Raw genomic sequence first — 27,666 nt, 5'->3', positions numbered from 1 at the left:
GCCGAATGTTCCCAAATGCCATGTGCGCCTAGGTTTAGCCAAACCTGCGTGTGTGTTAAGTGACCAAGTATCAAATCTCCATTTATCATTCATCTATGTACGTGTGTATGTATGTATAATATCTATCTATACCAGCACTTGTTTTCTGTTATTTTTTTAATAATAGTTCTCCTAATAGGTGTGAAGTGACATCTTAACAATATTAATCTTCTAGTCCATGAACATGGGACGTCATTCTACTTATTCAGTTCTTCTTTAATTCTTTTCACAATATTTTGTAGTTTTCAGAGCATAAATCTTTCACCTCTTTGGTTATATTTATTCCTAGGTATTTTATTCTTTTTGATGCTCTTGTAAATGAAATTTTAAAAAAACTTTAATGTTCATTGTTAGGGTATAGAAATGCAACTGGTTTTTGCATGTTGATTTTATATTCTGTAACTGCTGAATTCATTTATTAGTTCTAATAGGAGTGTGTGTATGTAATCTTTAGGGTTTTCTACATATAAGATCATGTTGTCTGTGAACAGAGATAATTTTACTTCTTTCTTTCTAATTTGGGTGATTTTATTTCTTTTACTCGATAACTGTAAACTGTAAACTGGCTAGAACTTCCAACACTATGTTGGATAGAAATGGTGAAAGCAGGCATTCTTGTCTTCTTCCAGATCTTAGGGGGAAAAGTTTTAGTCTTTCACCATTTTAATGTTAGCTATGGATTTTTAAAAAATGTCCATTATAATGTTGAGGAAATTTCCTTCTATTCTCACTTTTTTGGATGTTCTTATCATGAAATGGTGTTGGATTTTATCAAATACTTTTTCTACATTAATTGAGACAATTATGTGTTTATTATTAATGTGGTGTATTACATTACTTGATTTTCCTATGTTGAACGACCCTTGTATTCCTGGGATAAATCCCACTTGGTCACGATGTATAATCCTTTTAAATGCTGCTGGGTTTGGCTTGCTAGCATTTTGTTAAGAATTTTGGCATTTATATTCATAAAGAATATTGGTCTATAGTTTTCTTGTGATGGCTTCTTTTTTTTTTTTTTTTGAGACAGAGTCTCGCTCTATTGCCCAGGCTAGAGTGAGTGCCATGGCGTCAGCCTAGCTCACAGCAACCTCAAACTCCTGGGCTCAAGCGATCCTACTGCCTCAGCCTCCTGAGTAGCTGGGACTACAGGCATGTGCCACTATGCCTGGCTAATTTTTTTTTCTATATATATTTTTAGCTGTCCAGATCATTTCTTTGTATTTTTAGTAGAGACGGGGTCTCGCTCTTGCTCAGGCTGGTCTTGAACTCCTGACCTTGAGCGATCCACCCGCCTCGGCCTCCCAGAGTGCTAGGATTACAGGCGTGAGCCACCGCGCCCGGCCTTTTGTGATGGCTTTATCTGGCTTTGTTACCATGGTAATGCCGGCCTCATAGAATGACTTGGCAAGTGTTCCCTCCTTTTGTATTTTCTGGAAGAGTTTTGAAAGAACTGGTGTTAATTTTCTCTAAATGTTTGGTAGAATTCTCCGGTGAAGCCATCTGGTCCTGGGCTTTCCTTTGTTGGAATATCCAGTTTTAGAAGGTTTTTGTTTACTGATCCAATCTCTTTACTTATTATAAGCCTATTCAGATTTCTAAACTTCCTCTTGAGTCAGTTTTAGTAGTTTGTATGTTTCTAGGAATTTGTCATCTAAGTAATCTAATTTGTTGTGGTACAATTGTTCATACTATTTTCTTATAATACTTTTTGTTTCTGTAAGACCTGTAGTGATGTCCATACTTTCATCTGATTTTAATAATTTGAGTCTTCTTTCTTTTGTTCTTGGTCCGCCAAGCTAAAGGTTTGTCAATTTTGTTGATAATTTCCAAGAACCAATCTTTGGTTTTGTTGATTGTATTGTTTTTCTATTCTCTATTTATCTCTAATCTTTGTTACTTTCTTCCTTCTGCTAACTTTCAGCTTAGCACTTCTTTCACAAGTTCTTTAAGGTCTAAATTTAGGCTGCACATTTGGGGTTTTTTTTTCTTTTTTTGAAATATAGGTATTTACATTAAATGCATTAGCCTTCCTTTCTTCTTTAAATATACACATTTACGGCTGCAAATTTTCCTCGGAGCGCTTGTTTTGTGGCATCCTGTAAGTTTTGGTATGTTGGATTTACATCGCTATTCATCTCAAAGGATTTCCTAATATCACTTGTAATTTCTGCTTTGACTCATTGTTTGTTTAGGAGTGTGTTGTTTAATTTTCATATACTTCTGGATTGACCAAATTTCCTTTGTTGTTGATTTCTAGTTTTTATCAGTATGTAATGTCCTTCTTTGTCTCTTGCAATAACTTTCGCCTTACAGTGTGCTTTGTCTGATATTATTACAGGATCTTGGTTTCCTAAATAAGGGTCCTGGATTAGCAGGTCACTGTGGTTAACCCTTTATGGGTCGTGGCCTCTTTCTGCACGAAGCCTGGGACCTCTCCCCATAGTATGCATTTATACAGATGCTTTTCGGGGTTTTGTGAGTCCTTGAGTTAGACATCCTAGAACATCTCTTCAGTCACCTTCCTCCAAGGCATTGTACCACAGGGAGGAGAGAGTGGGCTTTTTTTGTCACCCCACAGGGCAGACCTTGGATCCGTCATCGCACCCCCGCCGAGTGCTGTGCCGAGTGCTTTCCACAGTTATTCCACTGAATCCTTACGCAGCCCCGAGCAGCAGCTGCCACCATCATCACCTCCGCGTCATGGAAGAGGACACAGAGAGGCCAGTCTCACACTTGGACAAGTGGTGGAGCCAGGACTTGAACCTGGGTCTGTCTGGGCTCCAAGCTCAGGCTCTTGCCACGAACGGTGATCCAACTCTGGGGAGACTCAGCCCAGCGACCGCCGAGGTCCCTCCAATACTAAGGTCATACCTGAGACACTCTCTGGGGTTTGTGAAGCATCTTTGTGCACATTGTCCTTCCAGGGTCCTTCCCAGCAGTCTGTGAGGCGGGCAGGCCAGGTGCTGACATCCTCTTTGCCTGGTGAGGGGGACAAGTCCTAGGGACAGTAAGGAAATGGCCCAAGGTCACCTGAGGTCCAGGGCTGAGATCTGGGCTGGGTGGGCCCAGGTTCGAGTCCTTGCTGTGGCCTGAGCAGGTCACTCAAGGGCTCTCGGCTGAGGGTCAGAGTAGGATCTTGCTCCAAGGGCAGGTGGAGAGGTGAGGTGTGGAGAGCGTTTAGCCTCAGGGGGCCTGCGGGAAGAAAATGCCCCCGAGCTGTGGCTAGAGTGACAGTCCCTTCCCTGGGACCCCAGGAGGAGAAGGGGTGGCAAGAGACCCTGGCCTGGGAAGACCCGCAGGAGTGGCCCGGCCCGGCTGGGCAGGGCACGGAGAAGCAGGAGGAGAGGTTTCCTGCATCCCTGGGGGGCTGGAAACGGAGCTGTGTCGGCTGAATAAGGGTCCCCAAGGATGGCCACGTCCCCACCTCGGAACCCGTCAATGTGCCATGTTGTGTGGCCACAGGGACTTTGCAGATGATACCAGCCCTGACTCCAGGGGTGTCAGCCCCACTTCCCTGGGTTGTCCTGGTTGTCATGGGCCTGGCCAGTGAGGCCTGGCTGGTCCCCGTGGGCAATGCCAGCCTCATCCTCCAGGCTGGCCTTGGGAGCATCCTGTGTGTCCCCTCAATCCAGTCTCATGTCAGGTGGGTCAGGTGTGTGGGGACAGTCATTGCCTCATTCCAGTGGGACACATGAGCCAGGTTCCTGACTGTGGGGGCCAATGTCACATCCCACTAGAGCGAAGCAGGATCAGGGCTGCTCCCAGGCCTGGGCAGGAAGGGGACATGTTGTCCCCCCAGAAATCAGGGGCCATTGAGTTCCTCTGAGGTCATGTCAGAGACTCCAAGAGCCACATGAAGAGGCTCCCAGTGGGCAAACGTCCATGTTTTGCAGCCACATTGTCATCACCACTGAAATACAACAACAGTGGATCCCACGTGCCAGATACGCCCACGTGTGAGTGTTCACCGTGGTGCTAAATTCGACTGCTCACCCTGGACGATGGCCGGACACCAGAACGTCAGTTTGCAACGTGGTGAATAAAAGGATTGATCTACATTTCTTCTTTATTCCCCAGAGCATGACACACACTCCTGGATGGAGAAACTGCAGCTGCAGGGCCCTCCCATCCCGGACTCGCCGCGGCCCCCACGAGAAGACCGTGAACTGGAACATCCACCCTCTGTGTTCCTGCCCATCCGGGGACGAAGTTACTGAGCATCCAACTCAGGTAATGGGTCGTCATTGCTAGAAGCAGCCGGCCTTCTTGGAGGCAGTTTTGCGGACGTCCAGCCTGAACCCCGTGAGGTCTCTGGCTGCCAGAAGCACTTTGCAGGGAGAGCCGAAGCAGACAGGGGCGCTGGGCTCCAGCTCGGGGAGGCCGAGGCTGCGTCCCGACCCTGGGAATGTCCCGGGAGCAGCTCTGGGCTCCTGCGGCTCCTGCCCTGCCGGGAACACTGGGGCGATCTGGGAGATTCCCCCGGTTACACCAGGCCTGAAACATATATACCTGTTGCCGATTCAAACCTTTGCATATAACAAATGAAGAACCCGCAAAATAGCAACAGCACCAACACACAGTAAGCAAATACACGATGGCACTCCGAATGGATTTGATGAGACCCAGACTGTTTTCTTGATATTAAGGAATTACTGATAATTTCTGGGTGGGTGTGATAATGGTATTGTAGTTAGATCTGGATTTTTCCAGGACAGAGCTGGAATGTTTACAGGTGAGAAGGTATGTTGTGAGAATTTGCTTCTGAATATTAAGGGAGAGTTACTCTGTTGCCAGTGAGTCAGCATTGTCTGTGAATCGCTTATTTTGGGGGCTGCGTGCTGGGAACATGGGGGTCATTATTCCTGGTTCTTTATTTTTGTGTTCAAAGTTCTCTGTAATAAAAAAGTACAGTATAAAGAGCAGGTTAGTCTCTGGGCAGCCGCCGGGGATGGGGTGGACCCTGGCATTGCGCCCAGCAGGGCCACTGAGCTGAAAGAGACTTGGGGTCCTATCTCCCACTGGATCTCAGTTTTCACATCCGTGAAATGGGTCAGACAGATCCTGCAGCACACGAGGACCCCTAAGCTTCCTTGTAGCTTGCAGGCTGTGATTTGGGGCAGAAGTGGCCGGGATCAAGCTCCAAGTGGACCTCTTTCTCTCTGCCTCACCGTGGCCCAGCTCTCTGTCTTTCTAGGCTCTGTCCTGGGCCTGGCCGGCCGCCCAGCAGCCTTGGTGAAGGCAGTTTCTCCTCCCTGATGTGCTGGAGGCAGAGACAGGGTGGCCTGGGAGCCCCTGGCACTGAGGACTGACAGAGGTGGCCGGAGCCTCCACGTCCAGGAGGTGACGTCACCAGCTGTCGGGGCCCCTGGGGCGAGCGTGTCTCTGACAGCAGGCAGCAGGTGCATGCGGGGTGGAGGAGGCTGAGCCACAGTGAGCGAGGGAGGCAGTGGGGCATGAGGGAGGCAGGAGGGTCTGGGGGTGCTGAGTCCCCGTGGAAGCCTGACCTTGACTTAGCTCTCAGCCCACACTACTCTGCCCTGACCTGGTCTGACCTGGTCTTGACTCGAGTCTTGAATTAGACTCTGACACAGCCTCCCTTGGGCTATCACCGAATGCCATTCTGTGCCTGGGTTGGTGCCTTTTATCATTTGTCCCCTCCTTGTGTAGTCTGACCGTCCCCAGGCTCTATCTGCAAACCTGTCCCTTCCTGACCCTGTCCCTGAACTTAAACCCTTCTAACCTAAACCGACCACCCCATGTGGCTCAGCCTCATGAAGCACTGGTATCTCATAGAGTATTATCTGCTCCTTAAAGCAGAAAAGAGGTGAACATGATTTGGAAAAGGCTGAGTTTCATCATATCAGAGTGCTTCCCTACTGCAGGACTTGTCAGTGCCTTTACTTAGCTAATGTGCAATGTGAAAGTCTGAGAAATACACCTGTGTGGTTCATGTTCCAAAGATTTTCCTGACTTCCTGGTAACGACAATCCATGGACCCCTCACCTGGTAAACGCTCGCCTGACTGGGTCCTTCATTATGGAGCTGAGATTTTCAACCTCTGTTCCTGCTCAGACAATGGCCTTTGCTCAAGGGTCTCCTTCCCCCTTGTTTCTGCCTCCAACCCGCAGCTGTGCTCCTGGGACCCCGCTCATTTCTCCTGATTCCCTTCTCAGTTCCTGCCCCCATCGCTCCCACTGGGCCCCTCTCCCTTCCCAGGGGGGCGAGGACAGCATCCCAGGGTCTCCTCTGCGGGGACAACTTCCTGTTCTGGGTCATGGTTCCCACGGGCACAGGGAGCCCTCCCGGGCCCCGGCGGGTTCGGGGTGGAACAACGGGGACATGGGATCTCACTGGGAGCCGTCTCTGCCCCTGAGCAGCGACCCTTCAGCCCAGAGACACGAGCAACACTAAAGGCACGTGAGCGATGCTGGATGGTGCGGTGTTTACTGAGAAGGAGCGTCGGGAGGGTGTGAGACCCTCCTGCCAAGCTGGTGCCGGGCTGGCGGCTCAGGGGGACAGAGGAGACTTGGGGAAAGGGGCGTCTAAGTGAGAAAGGCCCCTCCCTGGGCTCCTGCCGCTCCAGGCCCCCGAGGGTGGGGTGGGGCCGGGGCCTAAGCACACTCTGCAGGGGACACTGACTTCTCCACGGTGCTGCCTTCGTGCGTGACCTGGCAGCTGTACTTGTTGCGAGCTTTCCACTGGTCGGCCGACAGGCTCAGGTAGCTGCTGGCCGCGTACTTGTTGTTGCTCTGTTTCGAGGCCTGGGTGGTCTCCACGCCCTGGGTGACGGGGCTGCCGTCTGCCTTCCAGGCCACGGTGACGGCGCCCGGGTAGAAATCGCTGATCAGACACACCAGTGTGGCCTTGTTGGCTTGGAGCTCCTCAGAGGAGGGTGCGAACAGACTGACCGAGGGGGCAGACTTGGGCCCACCTGTGTGGACAGAGGAGGGGGTGTCAGAAGCTGAGGGAGAGTCTGGGTGTTTGTCCCCCCTACCCGCCGTCTGAAGTCTCTGTGACCATTCACGCTGTGGCTGTCTGGGGCACCTGGGACTCTCCTTCCCTCCTGTGTCTGTCGCCTCCTCCTACTGGAGCCCCCTGGAGAGCAGACAGCCCTACACCCTCCTAGAAGCCAGGTCATCGCTCCCAGGTGACCTGACCAGCCACCCCCCCGCAGCCTCAGTTTCCCCATGTTCTGGGGCAGGCTGTGCTCCCTCCTCCCGGTCTCTGGGTCTGAGTTTGGAATCTGGCCCCGACTTCCGGATCCCTCAGCCCCGGACCCAGGACCCCCGACTCGATCCTTCCAGTGCCCGGAGCCTCTTCTGCGATCTAGGGGGTCCCTGCCCAGCCCACAGGACGGGCCTGGCTCTGTGTGGGGAAGCTCCGAGACTGAGCCCAGTGCCCGGTGCGGCCTGGAGCCTCCTGTCCTCTTGGGTACCAGGTTCTGGCCCAGCCCGGCCCACTCAGCTGTCCCGGGGGAGTGGGCTCCGCCAGGCCAGCCTGGGGCTCTTCTGAGGCTCTGCCGTCTCCCCGTCTCCGCCAGCCTGACCGCAGGACCCTTCACCCCGGCTGTGCTCTCCGGGCCGCTCCCCAGACCCCAGGGCACGGCTGCCACAAGACCCCTCAGCACCTCGGTGACTCCTGGCTTTGCTGGCAGCCATGGGGTTCTCTGTACCCCCACTCACCCCCCTTCTGTCACCTCCTGAGTCTAAGGTGCCCTTTGAGGAAGGCAGGAGAGCAACCGTGGGCAGGTGAGACTCCAGACCCAGGGGTGAAGGGCTCCGGGGACAGACGAGCCTCTGCCCCGAGGGAGCCACTCCTTTCTGCTGCCCATGCTGGGAGGGCGGGACTCTGGTCACCTCGCCCAGGCTGACCCTTCTCTCTGTGTCCCCCTGTCCTCATGGCCCAGCAGAGGCCAGAGAGCTGCAGCCCAGACCCGGGGCCCTTTCTGTGTCCTCCACCTGTCTCCCCCAGCGTGACCCCCTGTACCCGTGTCCCTGGCCCCTGGTGGCTCCTTCAGCCTGGATGGGAATCCAGCCCCCAGCCCAGACCCTGGGGTCTCGGGGACTGTCTCTAACGCTGCCGCAGTGGCCCTCGTCAGAACTGGCCTCTGCCCCACTCGGGCATCTGCTCTGGGAGCGGGGAAGGAGCCCCTCCCTGGCCAACCCAGCGGGCAACTGCTGGAACCTGGGGGTGGCGGCTGCTGCTGTTGGGGCCCTTCCTGCTGGCTACCCCGAGACCAACCCGCCTCCCCCGCGCCCACTGATGTCCTTAAGGCTGAGGACGGCAGAGGGGAAGGAGCCCCCGGAGAGAGAAAACGACTTTCCGGAGACAGCAGCGGGAGAGACAGGTTGGGAACGGTTGTGAGGGCCACTTACCTAGGACGGTGAGCTGGGTCCCGCCGCCGAAGACAAACATGAACTGAGGCTCAGACCAAAACCTGTGGGGCCAGCACCTGGCGCCCGCCCCACGGGGGCTGGGCCGGAGCAGGAACCTGCTGGGCGTGAGGGGCACAGGGCGGGGCTGTGACAAGGCCCAGGGGAGGTGTGTGACCAGCCCCCGGGGGAGTCCCTGTGCCTGTCCCCTGTCGGAGGCAGGTGTTGCCCTCAGTCTTTTTTTTTTTTTTTTTTTTTTTGAGACAGAGTCTCACTCTGTTGCCCGGGCTAGAGTGAGTGCCGTGGCGTCAGTCTAGCTCACAGCAACCTCAAACTCCTGGGCTTAAGCGATCCTCCTGTCTCAGCCTCCCGAGTAGCTGGGACTACAGGCGTGCACCACCACGTCCAGCTAATTTTTTCTATATATATTTAGTTGGCCAGATAATTTCTTTCTATTTTTAGTAGAGATGGGGTCTCACTCTTGCTCAGGCTGGTCTGGAACTCCTGACCTTGAGTGATCCACCCGCCTCGGCCTCCCAGAGTGCTAGGATTACAGGTGTGAGCCACCGCGCCCGGCCTCTTGCCCTCAGTCTTGGAGTCACCCCAGTGAGTGTCCCCCGCTTTGAGGCTGTCAGTGCAGATGGCAACGCTGGGCGCGGTAGGTGCTCAGCAAATCCCCGGTGACGCGTCCTCTCTGGCAGCTGCGTGTGTGGCCGAGGGAGCGCTGAGCCGGCTCAGACCTGCGCCACCTCTCCTGGCCTCCCTGTCAGGGCCTCTGAGTCCTCCTCTCCCACACGTCCCTGAGGTCCAGCAGGCCCCGGCCGGCTTCCTTCCTGGACGAGGACACCGGGTCATTCCCGACTCGAGGCGCCCCCGCTTGGAGACTCCCCTGCCTTCGTTTCTATCCAGAGAGACACGATCAGTCCCACCTAATTCATGACGCCTTCTCTGATCTCTCAGGCCACTCTTCCCATCTACTTACCCCACCATCTGCGCGTCCATTTGTCCATCTGTCCATCTGTCCGGCTGTTCCTCTGTCTGTCTGTCACTTGCTCATTCATCCATCTGTACCTCGTCCTATCTGCACCCGGCCCTGTTTCGTGTGCTGGGGACGTGGCAGTGTCCCCTGGGCTCTCACTTCCATCTCTCCCTGAGAAGTCTCAGGCCAAGGCCAACAAGGCCCTGCTCACAGTCAAGTCCAAGGTCCCTCCCCAGTCCCTGTTGTGCCTGATGTCTCCTGTGGGATGCAACACGGGGTAAGCCCCTCTTTCTAGGGACTCTTTTCCCCTGGAGTCTGAGGCCACCCACTCTCCTCTTCTCCTGCACCCCGTTCTCCCCGGCCCATGCCAGCTGCTGCCCCCAGCCCTGCCCCATTCTTGTCATCTTCCCGGACTGTGGACTCTCCAGTCACCCACAGGAATCTCAAACGAGTCACGTCCAAACGAGCCTGACCACCTTCCTCCAACCAGCGCTTTGTCACTGCAGTGACTGCGATGCTCCCCGATCCCCAGCCGGAAACCTGGAGTCACTCCCGGTCAGGCCACCTCGCCTCCCACACCAGGTCCTTAGATGCTGCATCTAAATATTCCTTTTAGGAAACATTACAACTGATGCCACAGAAATACAAAGGATTGCTAGAGGCTACTATAAACAACTATAAGCCAACTAATTGGAAAACCTATAGGACATTGGTAAACTCCTGGACACATACAACCTACCAAGATTGAACCATGAAGAACAGAAGACCTGAACAGACCGGTAACAGGTAACAAGAGAAAAGCTGTAATAAAAAGCTTCCCATCAAAGAAAAGCCCAGGTCCTAATGGATTCACCGCTGAATTCTATGAAAAATTTAAAGAAGAACGAATACCAATTCTACTCAAACTATTCCAGAAAATTGAAGAGCAGGGAGTACTTCCAAACTCATTGTGCAAGGCCAGCATTACCCTGCTACCAAAACCAGACAAGGATACAACACAAAAAGAAACTACAGGCCAATATCCCTGATGAACACAGATGCAAAAATCCTCAACAAAATATTATAGTAAATGGAATTCAACAACACATTACAAAGATCATTCGCCATGATCAGGTAGGATTTATTCCAGGGATGAAAGGATGGTTCAATGTATACAAGTCCATAAACACAGCAGTGACATTTTTTAAAATAAATAAATAAACATTCCTTTTAAAGTTAAAACAAGGCTCAGAATAATTAAGAAACAACAAAATGACCCTCTGAGGCTCCAAAACTGCGAGAATGCCTTTGTTGATGTTAATTTCAAACTCAAGTCCGTACAAAGATGCAGCCTTGAGTCGGGGCTTCCTGGGTGCAGGCGTCTCTGCCAGGGGGTCGGACCAGAGTGTTTCCACCTTAGAAGCTGGTCCAGTAAGTGGTGGTTGGTTTTGTGATGCAAAGATAAAATTGTTTTTCTTACTTTCAAAAAATCTGTATTCTTTTAAAATTGCAAGACTATAACATATAACACAATTAAGCGATATAGAAGTGCATATAAAAAGTGTAATATCTATCTCTCCATCTCTCTCCTGCTATGTAGAGCCCAATTTCCTGGTTTTAAATTGTGATAAAACATACACAGCGTAACATTTTCCACTCTGACCATTTTGAAGTGTATGGTTCAGTGGCATTAAGTACATTCGCACTGTCGTGTGACCGTCTCCAGACATTTTTCTCCTTCCCAAACAGGAACTCCAGACCCATTAAGCAATAACTCTCCATTTCCCCACCCCTTGGCTGTGTACATTCTAATCTACTTTTTGTCTGTGCGAATTTGCCTATTCCAGGTACCTCATATAGGTGGAATCATACATCTGTCCTTTTGTGACGGGCTTTATTTCACTTAGCTTAACATCTTCAGGGTTCATTCGTGTTGTAGAACATGTTTGAAATTAATTTTTGACTAATACAAAACCTAGTTAAAAGTAGGTCGGGAACAGTGGCTCATGCCTGTAATCCTAGAACTTTGGGAGGCCAAGGCGGGAGGGTCGCTTGAGGTCAGGAGTTTGGGACCAGCCTGAGCAAGAGCGAAACCCCTCTCTAAAAACAAAAAAGCACATTATAAAGGTAATTAACAATCGCAGCCTATTAAGACCTATTAAAAGTAAAACAAAAACGAAATCTATTTCTCAAAAACAAACAATGAAAACAACTCTTAATAAACTATGAGTTGAAGAGATGTTTACTTGATAAGTGATATTTACCAGAATTCTACAGCAATAATCACTCTTAACAGTGAAATACTACCAGCCTTCTCATTGAAGTCTGAAAACAAGGCAGGATATCCTTTGCATTTTTATTATTCATAATATTCTGGAGGTTCTAAGCAATGCAATGAGATAAGAAAGAAAACTAGGGGTATAAATATCATAAATAAAGAGAATGGGTTGAAAAACTACTAAAAGAAACGAAATCAATATTTTAAAATTGGTAACTTTCTTTTCATCATCAATAACCAATTAGAATATGTAATGGGCGAAAATCACATTCTCAGTAGCAACAGAATAAGGAAAACATATAAGAATACCTCAATAAGAAATATGCAAAACCCACATGAATGAAACTATGAAAATTTAGTAAAATACACATAAGGAGAGACAAGCCCTCCTCCCAGATGGAAAAGTCAAATATTGTAAAGATGCCAGTGACTTCTAAAGTCAGTCAATAAATGTAATTCACTTAAATCGTTTCAAATTTTTAAAATAATTTAATGAACTGATTTTAAAGTTCATTTGAAAGCAAAAAGAATGAGGACGGGTTTTCCCTATCAGATGTCAATCCATAGTCTAGAATTATAGGAATTAAACCAGTGTGGTACCAATGTAATAAATAAATAATTTAATGGAACCAAATAGAACAGAAAAATCACAAATTTATATATGGTAAGAGAAAAAAGATCAGACTGTTCCATAAGTAGTGTTGACAAATGGTTTTTGTTTAACAAAGAAAGAAGTTTGATTTGTATCTAAGGTCCTATGTAAAAATAAAATCATAATGGGTTGAATATCTAAATAGAGAAAAAATACTAGCAGGTACTGAAAGAAAATATAGGAGAACATTTTTATGTTATTGGGGTAGAGAAGACCTTAAGTATGGCACAAGACCCCATTAAACAGGGGCAAAAGTTAGACTGAAATAAACACAAAGTCAAATACCATATTCTCACACATAAGCGGGAGCTACACAATGAACACACATGGACATACAGAGTGGAATAACAGACACTGGAAACTCCAAAAGGTGGAGGGTGGCAGGAGGTGTACTCGGTTCAATTTACACCATTTGGGTGATGGGTACACTAAAAGCCCAGGTCGGGCGCGGTGGCTCACGCCTGTAATCCTAGCACTCTGGGAGGCCGAGGCGGGTGGATCGCTTGAGGTCAGAGTTCGAGACCAGCCTGAGCAATAGTGAGACCCCCCATCTCTACTAAAAATAGAAAGAAATTATCTGGACAACTAAAAACATATATAGAAAAAATTAGCCGGGCATGGTGGCACATGCCTGTAGTCCCAGCTACTTGGGAGGCTGAGGCAGGAGGATCGCTTAAGCCCAGGAGTTTGAGGTTGCTGTGAGCTAGGCTGATGCCACGGCACTCTAGCCAGGGCAACAGAGCAAGACTCTGTCTCAAAAAAAAAAAAAAAAAAGCCCAGACATCACCACTATGCAATATATCCATGTAGCAAAACTGTACTTTACCTCCTAAATGTATAAAACGAAAAGAAAAAAAAAAGAGCATATGTATTTTGTAATTGTAAATCATTTATCTTGTTTTAAAGACAAAATAAAGAATGCATGGTCTTAAGGAAATAATGGGAAATTTAAAAATCATAAAGTAAAAAGTTAAAGTTGAAATTATTTATAAGTCCACTATGGAGAGATAACCATTACTAATAGCTTTGGTATGTTTTCTTCCAGGCTTAAAAAAAAGCATATATATTTATATTTTAAAACAAAATTAATGAGATTTTTCTTCTTTTCTTGTAATAGTAATCTATACATTTCCCTCTAGGCATTGTTTTAGCTGCACTTCACAACTTTTGATGAATTGTATTAATATTGTCTTTTCATTCAATTCAGTTTTCTAAGCTTCCACCTTTAAGACATTAGAAAAGTAAATCAAACCCAAAGAGAGAAAAAAATAAAGGGCAGAAATCAATTAAACTGAGAACAGACAAAACAATAGAGAAAACAAACTAAACCAAAAATGTGGTTCTTGAAAAGATAGAAAAAAATTAATAAACCTCTAACCATCACTACAGTCATTAAAATGCTAATAGGGAATACTAGAAACAACTTTGTGCTAAAAAATCTACCACTTAGATGAAATGAACTAATCACTTGAAAAACAGAAACTACTAAAGCTGATCTGTATCTATTTTAAGAATTGAACTCAAGAGTTAAAAGCCTTCCAACAAACAGTTTCAGGTCCAGATAGCTTCACTTGGGAATTCTAAATTCTTCCTTAAAAACATTTAAGGACGAAATAATACCAACTCTACACAATCTCTTCTAGAAACCAGAAGAATACACTTCCAAATAATTTTATGAAGTAAGCTTTACCCTGATACCAAAAGTCGACAAAAACATTGCAAGGCAGGAAAACTTCAGACCAATGTCTTTCATTAACATAGATTAAAAAGTTGTCTACAAAAAAATCAGCAAATCAAACTCAGCAATATATAAAAAGGCTATTTTATATATATTCACATAATCGTGTGGGGTTCATCCTGGAAATGCAAGATCGGTTCAACATTCAAAAGTCAATCGATGTTACCCAACAGACTAAAGAAGAAAAATCATTTGATCATCTTAATAGATGCAGAAACAGCATTTGACAAAATTCAACATTTATTCATGATAAAAACTCTTAGAAAACTAGGAATAGACGGGAACTTCTTTAAGCTGATAAAAAGCATCTACAAAAAACCTACAACTTATATCACATTAATGGTGATAGACTAATGTTTTCCCCCTGTGACTGGGACCAAGGATGTCTGTTCTCATCACTTCTACCCAACATCCTACTGGAAGTCCGAGACAGTAAGTTGTAGTTAAAAGACAAACTCACAAACGAGAGGAACGATTTGCAAATCGTATACTTGATAAGGGTCTGGTATCCAGAATTTACAAAGAAATCTTATAATTCAATATGAAAAAGACAGCTCAATTTAAAAAAAAAAAACATTATTTCTCCAAAGAAGATATAAAAATGGCCAGTAAGCACATGACAAGATGTTCAACATCATTATTCATTAGGTACATGCAGACCAAAACAATGAGATGTCACTTTGCAGCCTTCAGGATGGCTACAACTGAAAATAAGGAAAATAACAAGCGTTTGCAAGGATGTGGAAAAATTGTAACCTTTATGCGTGGCTGGTGGGATTGTAGCCTCCCGGAGAATCGGTTTGGCAGTTCCTCAAAAAGTTAAACACAGAGTCATCACAGGACCCAACAATTCCTCTGTTAGGTGTGTACCCCAAGCAGGCATATACCGCTGTTAGGTGTTCCAATATGAACACAAATGTTCATGGAAGCACTATTCTCAGTCACTAAAAGGTGGAAATAATTCTAATGTTGGTCAACTAATGAATGATAAACAGAATGTCGTATATCAATACAATGGAATAATATTTGGCCCCAAAAAGAATGAAGCACTCACACATGCTACAACATGAATAAACCTTGAAAATATACTAATAAATTAAGCCAGACCCAGAAGGTCATATATTGCATGATTCCATTTATACGAAATATCCACAATAGGCAAACCTTATTATATGACTATTGCAAACCCTATTATATTAAATAGAAACAGAAACCAGATTAGTGGTTACCAGGGGCTGGGAGATGAATGAGTAGAGAGTGATTGCTTTTGGGTTTCCTTTTGGGGTGATTAAAATATGCTAGACATTGATTGTGGGAGTGCAAAAAGGCACAGACACTGTGGAAACCATTTGGCAGTTTCTAATAAATATACACTTAGGCATATCAAGCAAATCCTACTCCTAGGTATTTATCCAAGTGGGTTGAAAACTTAAGTTCAAGCAAAGTGATGTTTGCACAGCATTGTGGATGCACTAAATGCTACTGAATGGTACCCTTTAAAATGGTTACAGTGTTGAATTTTATGTTATATGGATTTTATGTCAAGTTTTAAAATAAAGTGACAATACCAAGTGCTAGTGAGGATGCAGAACAACTGGAACTCTTACACATTGCTTGTGGGAATGAAGAGACACTCTGGAAAAACCATTTGGCCGTTTGTGATAAACATGCACTTTTGCACACCAGGCAATTCCTACTCCCAGGTATTTATCCAAGTGGAATGAAAACTTACATTCACACAAAAGCTTGAATGCAAATGTGTACACTGGCTTTATCCAACATTGCCCCAAACTGGAAACAACCCAAATGTCACTCAGCTGGTGAATGGCTAAACGATCTGTGATACATTCATAAATGGAATCCTATTCAGCAATAAAAAGGAAAAAATCATGATACCACCAACCACCTGGAGGCTCACCCAGAAAATTATGCTGAGTGAAAAAAAGCCAGTCCCCTAAGGTTACATACTGTGTGATTCTATCTACAGAACGTTCTTGAAGGGACAAAATTATAGAAATGGAGACAAAATTAGCAGTTGCCAGGGGTTAAGGAGTGGTTTGAGAGACGAAAGGGAGTGTTATAAAAAGGGAACATGAGGGATCTTTGTGTCAGCAATGTTCTGCTCCTTGACTGTATCAGTGTCAATATCCCGGCTGGGATATTGTACTACAGTATGTCACCGTCGGGGGAAACTGGGCCAAGTATGTAAGGGACCTCTATAATACCGCTTATAACTGCGTGTGAATGAATCTCCAGTGATCTCAAAGCATATACGGGACCCCTCTCTATTACTAAATATTTCTTACAATTGCATGTGAATGAATCTAAAATGATCTCAAAATGAAAAGTTTAATTAAAAAAAAGGTTACGTGCTTTATGATTTTATTTATATGCTATACTGGAAAAAGCACATAAGTAGAGTCAGAAAGAGACCAGTGGTTGCCATGGTCGGGCAGAGAAAGGGCTTGACTAACAAAGGGGCACAGGGAAAGTTTGTGGGGGGTGATGAAAGTATTCTGTATCTCGATTCTGGTGGTGGTTACACAATTCTATGATTTCAAAAATAATTTTTTATACTGCTTTTTTGCGTTACTCCACAAAGAGTGATTTTTACTCTGTGTAAATTAAAATAAAATATAAAACATAGTAAGACATTGCAGTCTGGTTTAAAAATCCTTATTATATTATCACAGTGGTCAAAAACATTGAATAGCTGTTGAATACTCCCTACCATGGGCGCACCCCAGTTTATTTTACCTTCCCCTGTGGGCATTTAGGTTGCTTCCACTTCTCCCCCACCAACACACTTGTATTTAGCTGAAGTTTTGATTATTTCCTCAAGATAAATTTCTAGAAGTGGAATTACTCCATTAAAAGGAATGCACATTTTTATGAATGTTCATACATGTTTCAGAAGTTCAGTCTCCCTCTGGCAGCCCGCGAGAGCGCCCCTTCCTCCCCGCTCAGCCTCGGGCACCGTCTCTTCACCTCCACTCGCCCGTGTCACCGGGATCTTGGCCCCTGGTGGCGCTGGCGGCGCGTCCTCGCCACCCCAGGGCGCAGGCTCCCCAACTCCCCAGCCCAAACTCAGCCTAGTCAATTTTTCCAGAACACCAATCCAGCTCTGACGGTCCCCTGCTCAGTCCGCCCAGGACTCCCCCGGACCGGACCGCGGATAAAAGCCAGCACCCCCCGCCCCCACTCCGCCGCCCCCCGCGCCCTGCTCCCCACGCCGCCGCCTTTGCAGGTGCGCGACGCCAGCCGGCGCCCCCAGATCTGTGAGCCCAGCCTGGCCCCAGTAAACGCGGGTGACCGAGTCTCGGAGTGGGCGCCTCGGGGAGCCCAAGCCAAGCCCTGCGCCCTGCGCCCTGCCCCCTGCCCCCTGCCCCCTGCGCCCTGCCCCCTGCGCCCTGTCCCCTGCGCCTTGCCCCCTGCCCCCTGCGCCCTGCCCCCTGCCCCCTGCCCCCTGCCCCCTGCCCCCTGCAGACCAGCCCTTCTCTTGGACCGTTTGGTTTAAAATACAGGACCTGCTGATGCGGTCACGGTGTTCTCTTAACTGCCCATCAAAAAAGCCAGGGAGTGATCCTCGCTCCCTCCTGTCCTGTTCCCTCCACTTCCTGACTCTGTCTCCTTATCTGTCAAACTCGGTCACCACAACACCCTTCCCCGGGTCTATCTAGTTCTGGATTCCCACCCCCGCCCACCCATCCAAGTCTGGTCCCGTCACTTCCCTGCAAATGACCCCCGGGACTCCCCAGATGAAGTCTTTCTCCAGGGATGGTCCCTGGGGGCTGGCCCTAGTGGCCAGTCCAGCCTCCTCTCAGACCACCTTGGCCCCAGGGCCCACACGCTCCGGCCCTGGGGACCATCAGGGGCTTCCTGAGCACTCTGTGCCCTAGAGGCCCTTGCCCAGGTGTGTCCTTCTACCTGATATCCGTCTCTGTGGGGCTTCCTTTGGCCTTCCCTGTCTTGCAATCATCACACTGCATGTGGCTGTCACCTCACCGGACACCCTCTCCCTGTGGACTTGAGTGGGGCAAGTCTAGATGTGAGCCCGGGCTCAGAGCCTGATGATGATGGGGACCCCTTGCTCCGCAGTCCCTGCAGGGCACCCACAGGTGCGGACCCGCCTCCGTGGCCGGCTGCTGGTGTAGCACGGAGTCAGCTCATCCTGCTGGGGCCCTCCCCGTGGCCACCCCAGCGTCCTCAGGGTGGGGGTCAGGCTGCAAGGCCCTCACCCCATAAGGACCCCTCACTTTGCAGAAGGGGAAACTGAGGCCTGAGAGGTGGCCTTGTCAGCTCGAACAGCTCAGAAATGAGGCCATCATGCCTAGAGCTGGAGGACAGGGGACAGCTGCAGTTCTGTGCACATGAACTGTGTGACCTTGGGCAGGTGGCCTCACCTCTCTGACCTCTATCCCCATCTGTAAAATGGGGATAGCAGCGGGACCTGAGGGGGAGGTTCTGCCCCTAAAACGAGTAGTGCCCTGGGGTGTGAAGTGTACCAGTGATGAATGGGCTGTTGTGTCACAGATTGTCACAAACGGACTTAGATGCTCAGTGCTTTATCTAGGGACTTCCCACTACCCATAGAGAGGAGGCCTTTCCCTTGGAGGCACCTGCACCCTGGGTGGGCTCGGGCTCCCAAGGGGACAGTCCCAGGAGGCCACTCTGGCTAAGCGTCCTTGACTAAGGGTTCTGGGGACCTGCAGACCCCAGGGAAGGCCCCCTACAACATCAGCTGGAGCCCACGGCCTGGTGCTCTGGGGAGTGGCCCCTCCCCAGCGAGGGTCAGGGGCGGAGGGGGCTCATCCCCAGGGGGGGAGGGGCAGAGGGAGGCCTGGGCACCCTGCGTGGACAGCGGCCACCAGCTTCGAGGACAAGGACATCCTGCCTCCATTTCTGCCCTACCCAGAGGACTAGGGGGAGGAGAGTGAGCTGCCAGCCTTGGTGCAGAATTTAAGGGGGAGGTCAGAAAACTCAGGAATCAAGATAAATAGTATTTTAATATGATATTAAAAATAAAAATGAATTTGAACAAATCCATGATGGACAGAATATCAACCCTTTAAAGCCAGTGTCTGCCCAGGCCCCCTCTGGGGTTAACCTGCCCTCTCACCCCCCGGCTGGTCTCCCCATTGGCCTCCCATTCCCGGCTCCGGCCCCAGGACCCCGCGTCCCCCCCCCAATCTCTCGTCCCTTACCTGCTCCACGGGATCCGCGGGCTGTACTGGCTGCTTCCCGCCTGGGCTCCGGGGCCCGGGGCCCTGCTCCGAGGTGCCTCCGTCGAGGACAGGAAGCCGTGGGTGCCCAGGGCCAAGCCCAGCAGCAGCAAGGGCCAGCGCAGCCTGCGGCCAGGACCCAGTCCCCCAGGGCCCTCACGGCCCATCTGGCGGTTCCCGAGCCTCATCCGCCCTCAGGGTCAAAGGCACCTGTGGCGGGATTTGCAGCGTGGGCTCCTCAGAGAGGGGGGCCCTCCGTGGTCCCTCTTGCTGGCAGTGGCCGTCCCAATGTGCCCCGGTCTGTGTGGGCCTGTCTTAGCCCTGGACTGACTCTGGTACCTGCCCCTGGCCCGGTCCTTTCCACGGTCCATGGCTGTTACCCCTGGGGGTCTCTCCCAGAGGGCCATCTGCCAACCGCCCCGCTGTGGTTGGCATCCAGGGCTCAACTGACACCCGCCTAGCTCCGCCCCTGGGGCCCTGGTGGGAGCACACCTGACCTGCCCTTGTCCCCAGTTCTCCAAGGGCGCCCTGGGTCTGTGAGCAACTCCCTGGGGCTGGAGGGGCCTGGAGAGCTGCCCAGCTCCCGGCGGGACAGGAGGCCCCAAGGGCTTGAGCTCAGGGCTCCCCGACCCAGCCCTGGGGGGAGGAGTTGGTGAGGGGAGGGAGATTTAGGTTTAGCAAGAAGCCGCTCTCTGTTCAAGCCCAGGAATCATGCTACAACAATCAAAACGGTGTTTGATGCACCATGTTTGGCATCTCACGGACCTCCTGCCACACGGACACACGCAGGCACCCCCACACCCCCACACCCCCACGTGTGCACACCTCCACACACCCTCAGACGCCCCTCCCCCAGCTTTCTAAAGGTATAATTGACAAGTAAAAATTGTATGTGTTGCGGTGCACACCATGTTTTGTTATATGTATGAATTGTGAAATGATTAAATCAAGCTAATTAACATTTCCATCACCTCACGTATTTTTTTGCAGTGAGAACATATAAGATCTATGCTCTTAGCAATCTCCAAGTATACGATACATATCAGGAACTGCGGTCTCCTTGCTGTATCTACAGCTCTCTAGAACTCACCCTGGTAGGTTGCATGCAGAGGCCAGTAACTCCGGAGAGCAGGGTGTGGAGTCACCACGGCTAGCGCTGAGTCTGGCCCAGCGGGCCGTGGTTTCCGCCGGGTCCCTGGGCCCTTTCCCTCCCCTGGGAGTCCTGCTCCCCTCCCCTCTTCCCAGCCCCTGTGCTGCGCCGTGGGGCGGGCACCAGGTGGCCAGCAGGGACTCAGCACCGGTGCGGGGTGGTGGTGGCCTGGCTCTTCACTGTCACTGCGGGAGTGATGCCTCAGGTCACTCAGGAGTCTCCATACTCCCGTCCTCCTCCCCGGGCCAGGCTGGAAGTGCTGCCAGCTCTGCTCTTCCCGGGGCCCACGGTGAGGTCAGTGTTGGGAGATAATTAATGTGAAAGTGGGGTTTTTATTTGCTTTAGTTTTAAAAAAAAAATTGTGATTAAAAAAATACATGATATCTACCATCTTGACCATTTTTAAATGCATAGTTCAGGGCATTCAGTACATTCAAAGGGCCGGGCGTGGTGGCTCACGCCTGTAATCCTGGCACTTGGGAGGCCGAGGTGGGAGGATCGCTTGAGTGCAGGAGTTTGAGACCGGCTTGAGCAAGGGCGAGACTCCGTCTCTACTAAAAGTACAAAAAAAAATTATCGGGGCAACTAAAATTACAAAAATTAGCTGGTGTGGTGGTGTGTGCCTAGAGTCCCAGCTACTCGGGAGGCTGAGGCAGGAGGATCGCTTGAGCCCAGGAGTTTGAGGTTGCTGTGAGCTAGGCTGACACCACGGCACTCTAGCCCGGGCAACAGAGCAAGACTCTGTCTCAAAATAAATAAATAAATAATAAAAATAATTAAATTTAAAAAAATAAGTACATTCACAGTGTTGTGCAGCCATCACTACCACCTTTCTCTAGGACTTTTTCGCCTTGCGAAACTGAAACTCTGTCCCCATTGAAAATTAACTCCCCGATCCCCTATCCCCAGCCCCTGGCACCCACCATTCTACTTTCCGTCTTTATGAAGTCGACTGCCCCGGGTGCCTCATAGGAGTGGGATCATACACTAATTGTCCTTTGAAGGTGGTTTCCAAACTGGAAAGTTCTGCATGCATGACACGCGGGGCTGATGTGATTACTATTAACGGCTGGCCGAGCTGGCATGGTCTGGGAAAAATCACCAACCGTCATGAAATAAATGAACCTCTGATAATACTGGGCTCCAGCTACCACTTTCCAAATTTTTCGTTGCAACTCACAGAGGGTGTGAAATCAACTAAGATGGGTGCAACTAGCATTTTGCAAAACTGGGGGAGCCCAGAGCCAACTGCTGCTGGAGAGCGTCCCGTGAAGGGGGAGGGACATGATCGTGAGTGGGATTTTGCTTTAGCCATCTAGATACCTAGATCTGCTCCGGGGAAGGATGGAAAATGTATTTCTTGCTGGGAGTTTTGGTGGGAAATCTTTTGAAAAATGCTGTCGTGGGACGCGCTGTCGCAGTTGTGGGTCTGAGTTGAAGCTTGTTACCAAATCCACACTTGCATTTCACAGTTGGCCGATCTGCTGTTCATGTCCATAACTGTCCTTTGCTTTAGGTCCTCTGCATCCCAGTCCACACGGGCCTGGTGTGTCCCCAGGGCAGTGCTGTCCAGTGGCTCATCCAGCTCTGTGAGGCTGTCCCCAGGTTCCCCCAAATTAAGTTCCATGGATGCCACAGGCCCCTCCTGGAGTCAGGCCATCCCAGCATCCTCTTGGCATCTGGCCAGCCACGGTCATGGGATGCTGTGACACATCAGTCCCCAACCTTTTTGGCACCAGGGGCTGGTTTCATGGAAGACAATTTTTCCACTGGGGTGGGGCAGAGCTTTGCAGCCTGGTCCCTAACAGGCCACCCACCTGGTCTGCAGCCTGGGGGTTGGGCACAGAAGCTGTAAACAGGCACCCAACTTTGCATTACCCCATGAATTCCAAATGAGGTCAGACTCCAAGGTCCGATGCGACTACTTGGATCCCAGGGTCCCACAAACACTGAGCGTCCCTTAAGGGCCAGGTGCTGCATCCCAGAGACCTCGTGGTCCTTGGGGAGGTGGGCAAGGCACTGAGCAGTAACGGGGTGTGGTGCCCTCCAAACACCATGCGGTCTCGAACGCCTGAGCTCAAGCGATCCTCCCGCCTCGGCCTCCCGAAGTGCTAGGGTTACAGGCGTGAGCCACTGTGCCCGGCCCTTTCCTTAATTTCTTAAAGAATATTAAGAACAAAGTTAGGCCGGGCGCGGTGGCTCACGCCTGTAATCCTAGCACTCTGGGAGGCCGAGGCGGGTGGCTCGCTCAAGGTCAGGAGTTCCAGACCAGCCTGAGCAAGAGCGAGACCCCGTCTCTACTAAAAATACAAAGAAATTATATGGACAACTAAAATATATATAGAAAAAATGAGCCAGGCATGGTGGCGCATGCCTGTAGTCCCAGCTACCTGGGAGGCTGAGGCAGGAGGATTGCTTAAGCCCAGGAGTTTGAGGTTGCTGTGAGCTAGGCTGACGCCATGGCACTCACTCTAGCCCGGGCAACAGAGTGAGACTCTGTCTCAAAAAAAAAAAAAAAAAGAACAAAGTTAATTTACTGTTTTTGACACATCAAAACATTCCTGGTTAGAGACCAATTTGAATAGACTTGTACTGACTAAAGATAGAAAAATGTATAATAATTGTAATGAATCTAAACACCTCTAATATGGTTATACCTGTGAGGTTGTAACAATGCTAACGAACTAAAGTTGGATGATGCTGGCATACTGACTCATTATCTCCATAGTTGGTAAATAAAGGGGAAAATATCAAATATTTACTATACGAATCATCCCTTAAGGTGACTACCTCATCGGTGAGGGGAAGTTTCTAGTTACCAAGTGAAGCAGGAGTGAAGACGGATCCAGCTCGCTTTCCGTAATGAACAACTGGATCTGGAACGCAGGCAGAAATGGAAGGGTCCCCGGTGTGCAGATTCCACCCTCCCTCCTTACATGGGGCCACCCCGCTGCTCAGCTTGTGTAACATGTCACAGCCATACTGGCCTCGGTGTGCTCGGGGACCCCTTGCATTAGAGTCTGAGTCTGACTGGCATACTCCGGCCCCCAAGACCCCTGAATCTTCCTCAGATGCCTCGAGGGTCTCAGGGTTTTCCTTGGGTCAAAATGTTTGGGTCTCTGGTCTTCAGTTCATGCTGGCTACGGGCAACATGTCCAAGCCCGTTTAGTTCTGTGCTTCTTTGTCCAACTTGGAAACTGAGTCAAGGAATTCTAGGCACAGACCACAGCCGTCAGCACACACTGTTCTGTGCTGTGTCAGGAGTCCTGTTGGTGCCTGGGGGTCTTTGTGGTAACAGCAAGTGCATCCTGACAATCTGGGAACCCCACCCTCTCCGGCTTCTCTCTCCTCTGTTACAGGTTCAGAAAGTTCCCAAACGGTCGCTTCCCCAAGAATTCGTTCAGTCGCGCACTCGTCCATTTCTTCATGCAATTCTTATCGCCGAATGTTTATCAGGCACACAAATCAGTTGAGCAGATCCTGCCCACTGAGAACTCGCAGACTAGTGGAGGAGGGGCCTTGCTAAATAAATCTGGAGCTGTGTGGTAGGTGCTAAATATAGTTAGGAGAACATGTTGTTTGCACACTGGAGGAAAAACGGCATAAAGAGATCCGGGAAGTCTTGTCCAAGCAGTGAGATCTGAGACAACTGTAGAACCCTGAGTTGGTGCAGCCAGCTGGAGGGTCCTGCAACAGGACAGGACGTCCTGTCAGTAAAGGGTCTGGGCACTCGTTTGGGGGCAACCAAGAGAATCAGGTGTTTGATGAGTTGTAGTTGGCTTAACATGGCAGAAATAGGCAGTTAGGGGTTATTCTAGAAATGGGACTTGGGACAGAGCCTGAGCCAGCCTTCGAAGGCTGTGTCATGGTGAGGACTCTGAACTTTATCCCCTCAGCCTGTGCTGTGTTCTCACAAGCTACATGCCGCTGTAGACCACTTGGATCATGGCTGCTCCAAAGTCAGAGGAGCCACGGGTGTAAACGACATACATGATTTTGAAGAGCGAATACAAAAAACAGTTTAAGCTATTCAGTAACTAATTTTTATATTGATTACAGGTTGAATTGATAATATTTTGGATATATTGTATTAAATAAAATATGTTATTCAAATAATTTCACCCATTTCTTTTTACATTTTTTTAAATGTAGCCACTAGAAAATATGAAATTACAGATGTGGCTGGCATATGTGCCTTGGAGTATGGGAGACAATTAAGGGTGAGAGGGGAGGAGTGCAGGCAAGGCTGGATCTAGGAGTGACAAAGATGAAAGGTGGACGGTCCATGCTGTAGCAGGAGGGAGGAGGCCAGATAATGGTCAAGGTGAGAAACGACACGGACTAGAGGGAAGGATTTGATGAGGGGGAAGGCCAGACCAGTGACTGATGAGGAAATAATGACTTTTGTTGAGTGCCCATGACAATTAAGCCCAGGTTAAGCATTTTATATAAATTAATCAGTGCTATTATTTTTCCCTTTACACACAACATTGGAAATGTTGGCCTTGATTTCAAGTGACCCCTCCAAAGCCGACTAGATTCAAGACTCACATTCTGTCTGGCCTGAGGCCCAAGTCCAGGGTCTCATCCTCCATTGAGCCGGTGGAGCAGGGGCGTTAGGAGGACCGACGAGTTCAACCTGACTCCTGCTTTCTGGGCCTCTTGCCATGACATGGAATTCTGGAGTCATGAAGGATGAACACAAGAAAGGGGCGGGCTATGTGCAGAAAACAGAGTTCTTTAAGGATCATCTAGCTGGCCTTGAAATGTGGGCCTGGGCCAGGTGTGGTGGCCAACGTCTGTAGTCCCAGCTCCTCAGGAGGCTGAGGCAGGAGGATCACTCGAGCCCAGGGGTTTGAGGCTGCAGTGAGCTATGATTGTGCCTGTGAATAGCCACAGCACTCCAGCCTGGGCAACATAGCAAGATCCTGTCTCTAAAAATAATGATAATAACAAAAAACATGGACCAGGAGGCAAACGCCTGATGCAGGAAGAACTCAGTGTGTTTGAGGACATGGAAGCTCCGTGGGTCCCCGGAGCATGACATGAGCTGAGACCATCATTTTACAAAAGAGACAATCACAGGCCACATGTGTAAGGGCCGATATTGACACATGTCTGACTTTCGGCGGGGGGGACCCTTTGGGGACGTTCTCAGCCAAGTTTGGGGTCACATGGGAGATGGTTTCCCTGGCACCTCTCTGAGTGTGAGCCATGCCTACACAGAGTGTGGACACCTCCTGTGCAGGGTCCCTCCCTGTAGGGCACATTCTGCCCCACCCCCAAGAGCTCAGGGGCCACGCTGTGGGGCCAGGGCTGCGGGAACCCGCCTGTCCCTCCTTCACCTGACAAGCCCAGTGTGGCTCCATGAGACCACATCCATCCCTTGAGCCTCTAGGTCTCTCCGTGGGTCCAGAGGATCGGAATCCCTTGGGTCATCAGGCAGGAGGAGTCGAGGGGGACCTCGATCGCCCCACCAAGCGTGGCTTGGCTAAGAGCTGGAGGTAGGAGCTGGAGTGTTTCTCCAGAGCAGGGGTCAGCAAACTGCGGCCCGAGTGCTGTGTCCAGCCCAGCCGCATCTTCTTGGCAAATAAAGTTTAACAGGAGCACAGCCACGCCCGCCTGACCACCTATTGTCTGTGGCTGCTTTCTTGCCACAAGGACAGAATTGAGCAGTTGCGACAGAGACCATATGGCCCACCAAGCCAAAAATATTTACTATCTGGCCGTTTATAGAAAGCATTTGTCAGCCTCAGCCACTGTCCTGCACAGAAGAGTGAATACATTTCTCTCACTTTGACCGGTGGTTCTCAGTTGGGGTGATTTAGACACCCCTGGGGGACACTTGGCAATGTCTGCAGACATTTTTGGTTGTTGCACCTGGTTGGGAGGGGTTTGGTGGGTGGAGGGCAGGGAGGCTGCTCAACATCCTTCAGTGCACAGGACAGCCCCCAACCAAGAATTGTCTGGCCCCAAATGCCAACGGGACAAAGACGGAGAACCTGCTCTGGACCTAACCCCTGGGTCCTGTTTCCCGTCCGAGAGGCCCAGTAAGGGTTTTTCTGAGCTTGTTTACCCTGTAACTCCTGAGCATGAGCAGATGCCAATAGGGGGTCCAGTCCTTGGCAAGGACCCCCACCCAGGGGCTTTTGCCCGCCCCTTGGCTCCCAGGATGTGGGGGACTATGGGTGCGGGTGAGCGCTCCCCATGCACCTCAACCAAGCAGGCCGCGATCGGCCAATCTCCTGGGACCTTCCCCCGGGTTGGTTCTTAGATGCTTCCTATGACACGGCACACGAGTCAGACCAAAATCAGCAAAACAACTTCCCAAGACACAAGCAGCTTTAATCCCCAAATCCAGCCTCCGTCGGGGCTTACAGCAACACTGTCCGACTGGGACGCTGTGTGGCCGGTGGCTCCACCCTCCTCCTCCACCCCAGCCTCTGCAAGGACCCCGCCCCTCTGTCTTCAGGTCAAGGCATGAGGGTCCTGGGGTGCAGCAGCCTCCTTTTCTTCCCCTCTCTCCCTGTCCCCCTCCCTGTCCCTCTCCCTGTCCCCCTCCATGTCCCTCTGCCTGTCCCCCTCCCTGTCCACCTCCTTCTCCATGCTCTGGGCCCCCACAGCACAGAAATATACAGCCTCGTCCTCGGGCTGCAGCTCAGAGATGCTCAAGTATCCCCTGTTCCTGGCCACGTCTTTGAATCCAGAGAAGCGAGGGGGGACCTTGGGGCCCTGGTTCTTGTCTGAGTGGGAGAAGTATCTCAGCAGGAACCTCGGAGGGTGGCCCGGCCGCTGCTGGTACCAGAAGACGCTGTAAACGCCGATGTTGTGGTCGCTGCTCAGGGTGCAGGCGAGGCGGACTGTGGTTCCGAGGAAGGCGGACTCGGTCGGCGGCTGATGCAGCAGCAGGTGAAGGCCACAGCCTGGGGACACAGAAGCATGTGGGGCCCCGGGCCTGGGCCAGGGTGGGGGCGGGGCGGGGAGCTGCGGGCTCCGGGCTTCCCTCACCTGTGCAGTGGGCGAGCAGCAGGAGCAGGACAGGAGTCCGGGACATGGCGCAGCCCCGCGAGCTCTGCCTCCCGCGGCTGCGGCTCCTGGAGCCCTCGGGCCCAGCATCCTCCTCCCTGCTCCAGGGGTGGGGCCGTGGCACGCCCCCTTCCTGGCCACTACCATCCCCAGCTTTCGTGGGGTCGCAGTGTCCGTTACCGGAACAGCCAGCGGCAGCCTTCGTGGCTCAGGCAGGAAGCACCTGCT

The 27,666-nt window shown here is 50.2% G+C and overlaps 2 protein-coding genes across 2 annotated transcripts; both read right to left on the bottom strand.

The window, feature by feature from the left end:
• Window positions 1–6,652: 6,652 nt before the first annotated feature.
• Window positions 6,653–19,450, bottom strand: LOC138401882 (immunoglobulin lambda-like polypeptide 5). The gene is made up of 3 exons (XM_069497522.1): window positions 19,245–19,450; window positions 8,418–8,536; window positions 6,653–6,973 (listed from the first exon to the last, which is right to left on the bottom strand). Exons 1-3 carry the CDS (start codon window positions 19,448–19,450, stop codon window positions 6,654–6,656), a joined length of 645 nt encoding a protein of 214 aa, XP_069353623.1. The 3' UTR covers window position 6,653.
• Window positions 19,451–26,880: 7,430 nt separating this feature from the next.
• Window positions 26,881–27,466, bottom strand: VPREB1 (V-set pre-B cell surrogate light chain 1). The gene is made up of 2 exons (XM_069497154.1): window positions 27,421–27,466; window positions 26,881–27,335 (listed from the first exon to the last, which is right to left on the bottom strand). The coding sequence occupies exons 1-2, from the start codon at window positions 27,464–27,466 to the stop codon at window positions 26,881–26,883; spliced, it is 501 nt and encodes a 166-aa protein (XP_069353255.1).
• Between the last annotated feature and the right edge of the window lie 200 nt (window positions 27,467–27,666).

Source organism: Eulemur rufifrons, chromosome 21, assembly GCF_041146395.1.
Source record: "Eulemur rufifrons isolate Redbay chromosome 21, OSU_ERuf_1, whole genome shotgun sequence".
Lineage (NCBI taxonomy): Eukaryota > Metazoa > Chordata > Mammalia > Primates > Lemuridae > Eulemur > Eulemur rufifrons.
Note: the sequence above shows the minus strand (reverse complement) of the source record. Positions and strands in the feature narration are given on the sequence as shown.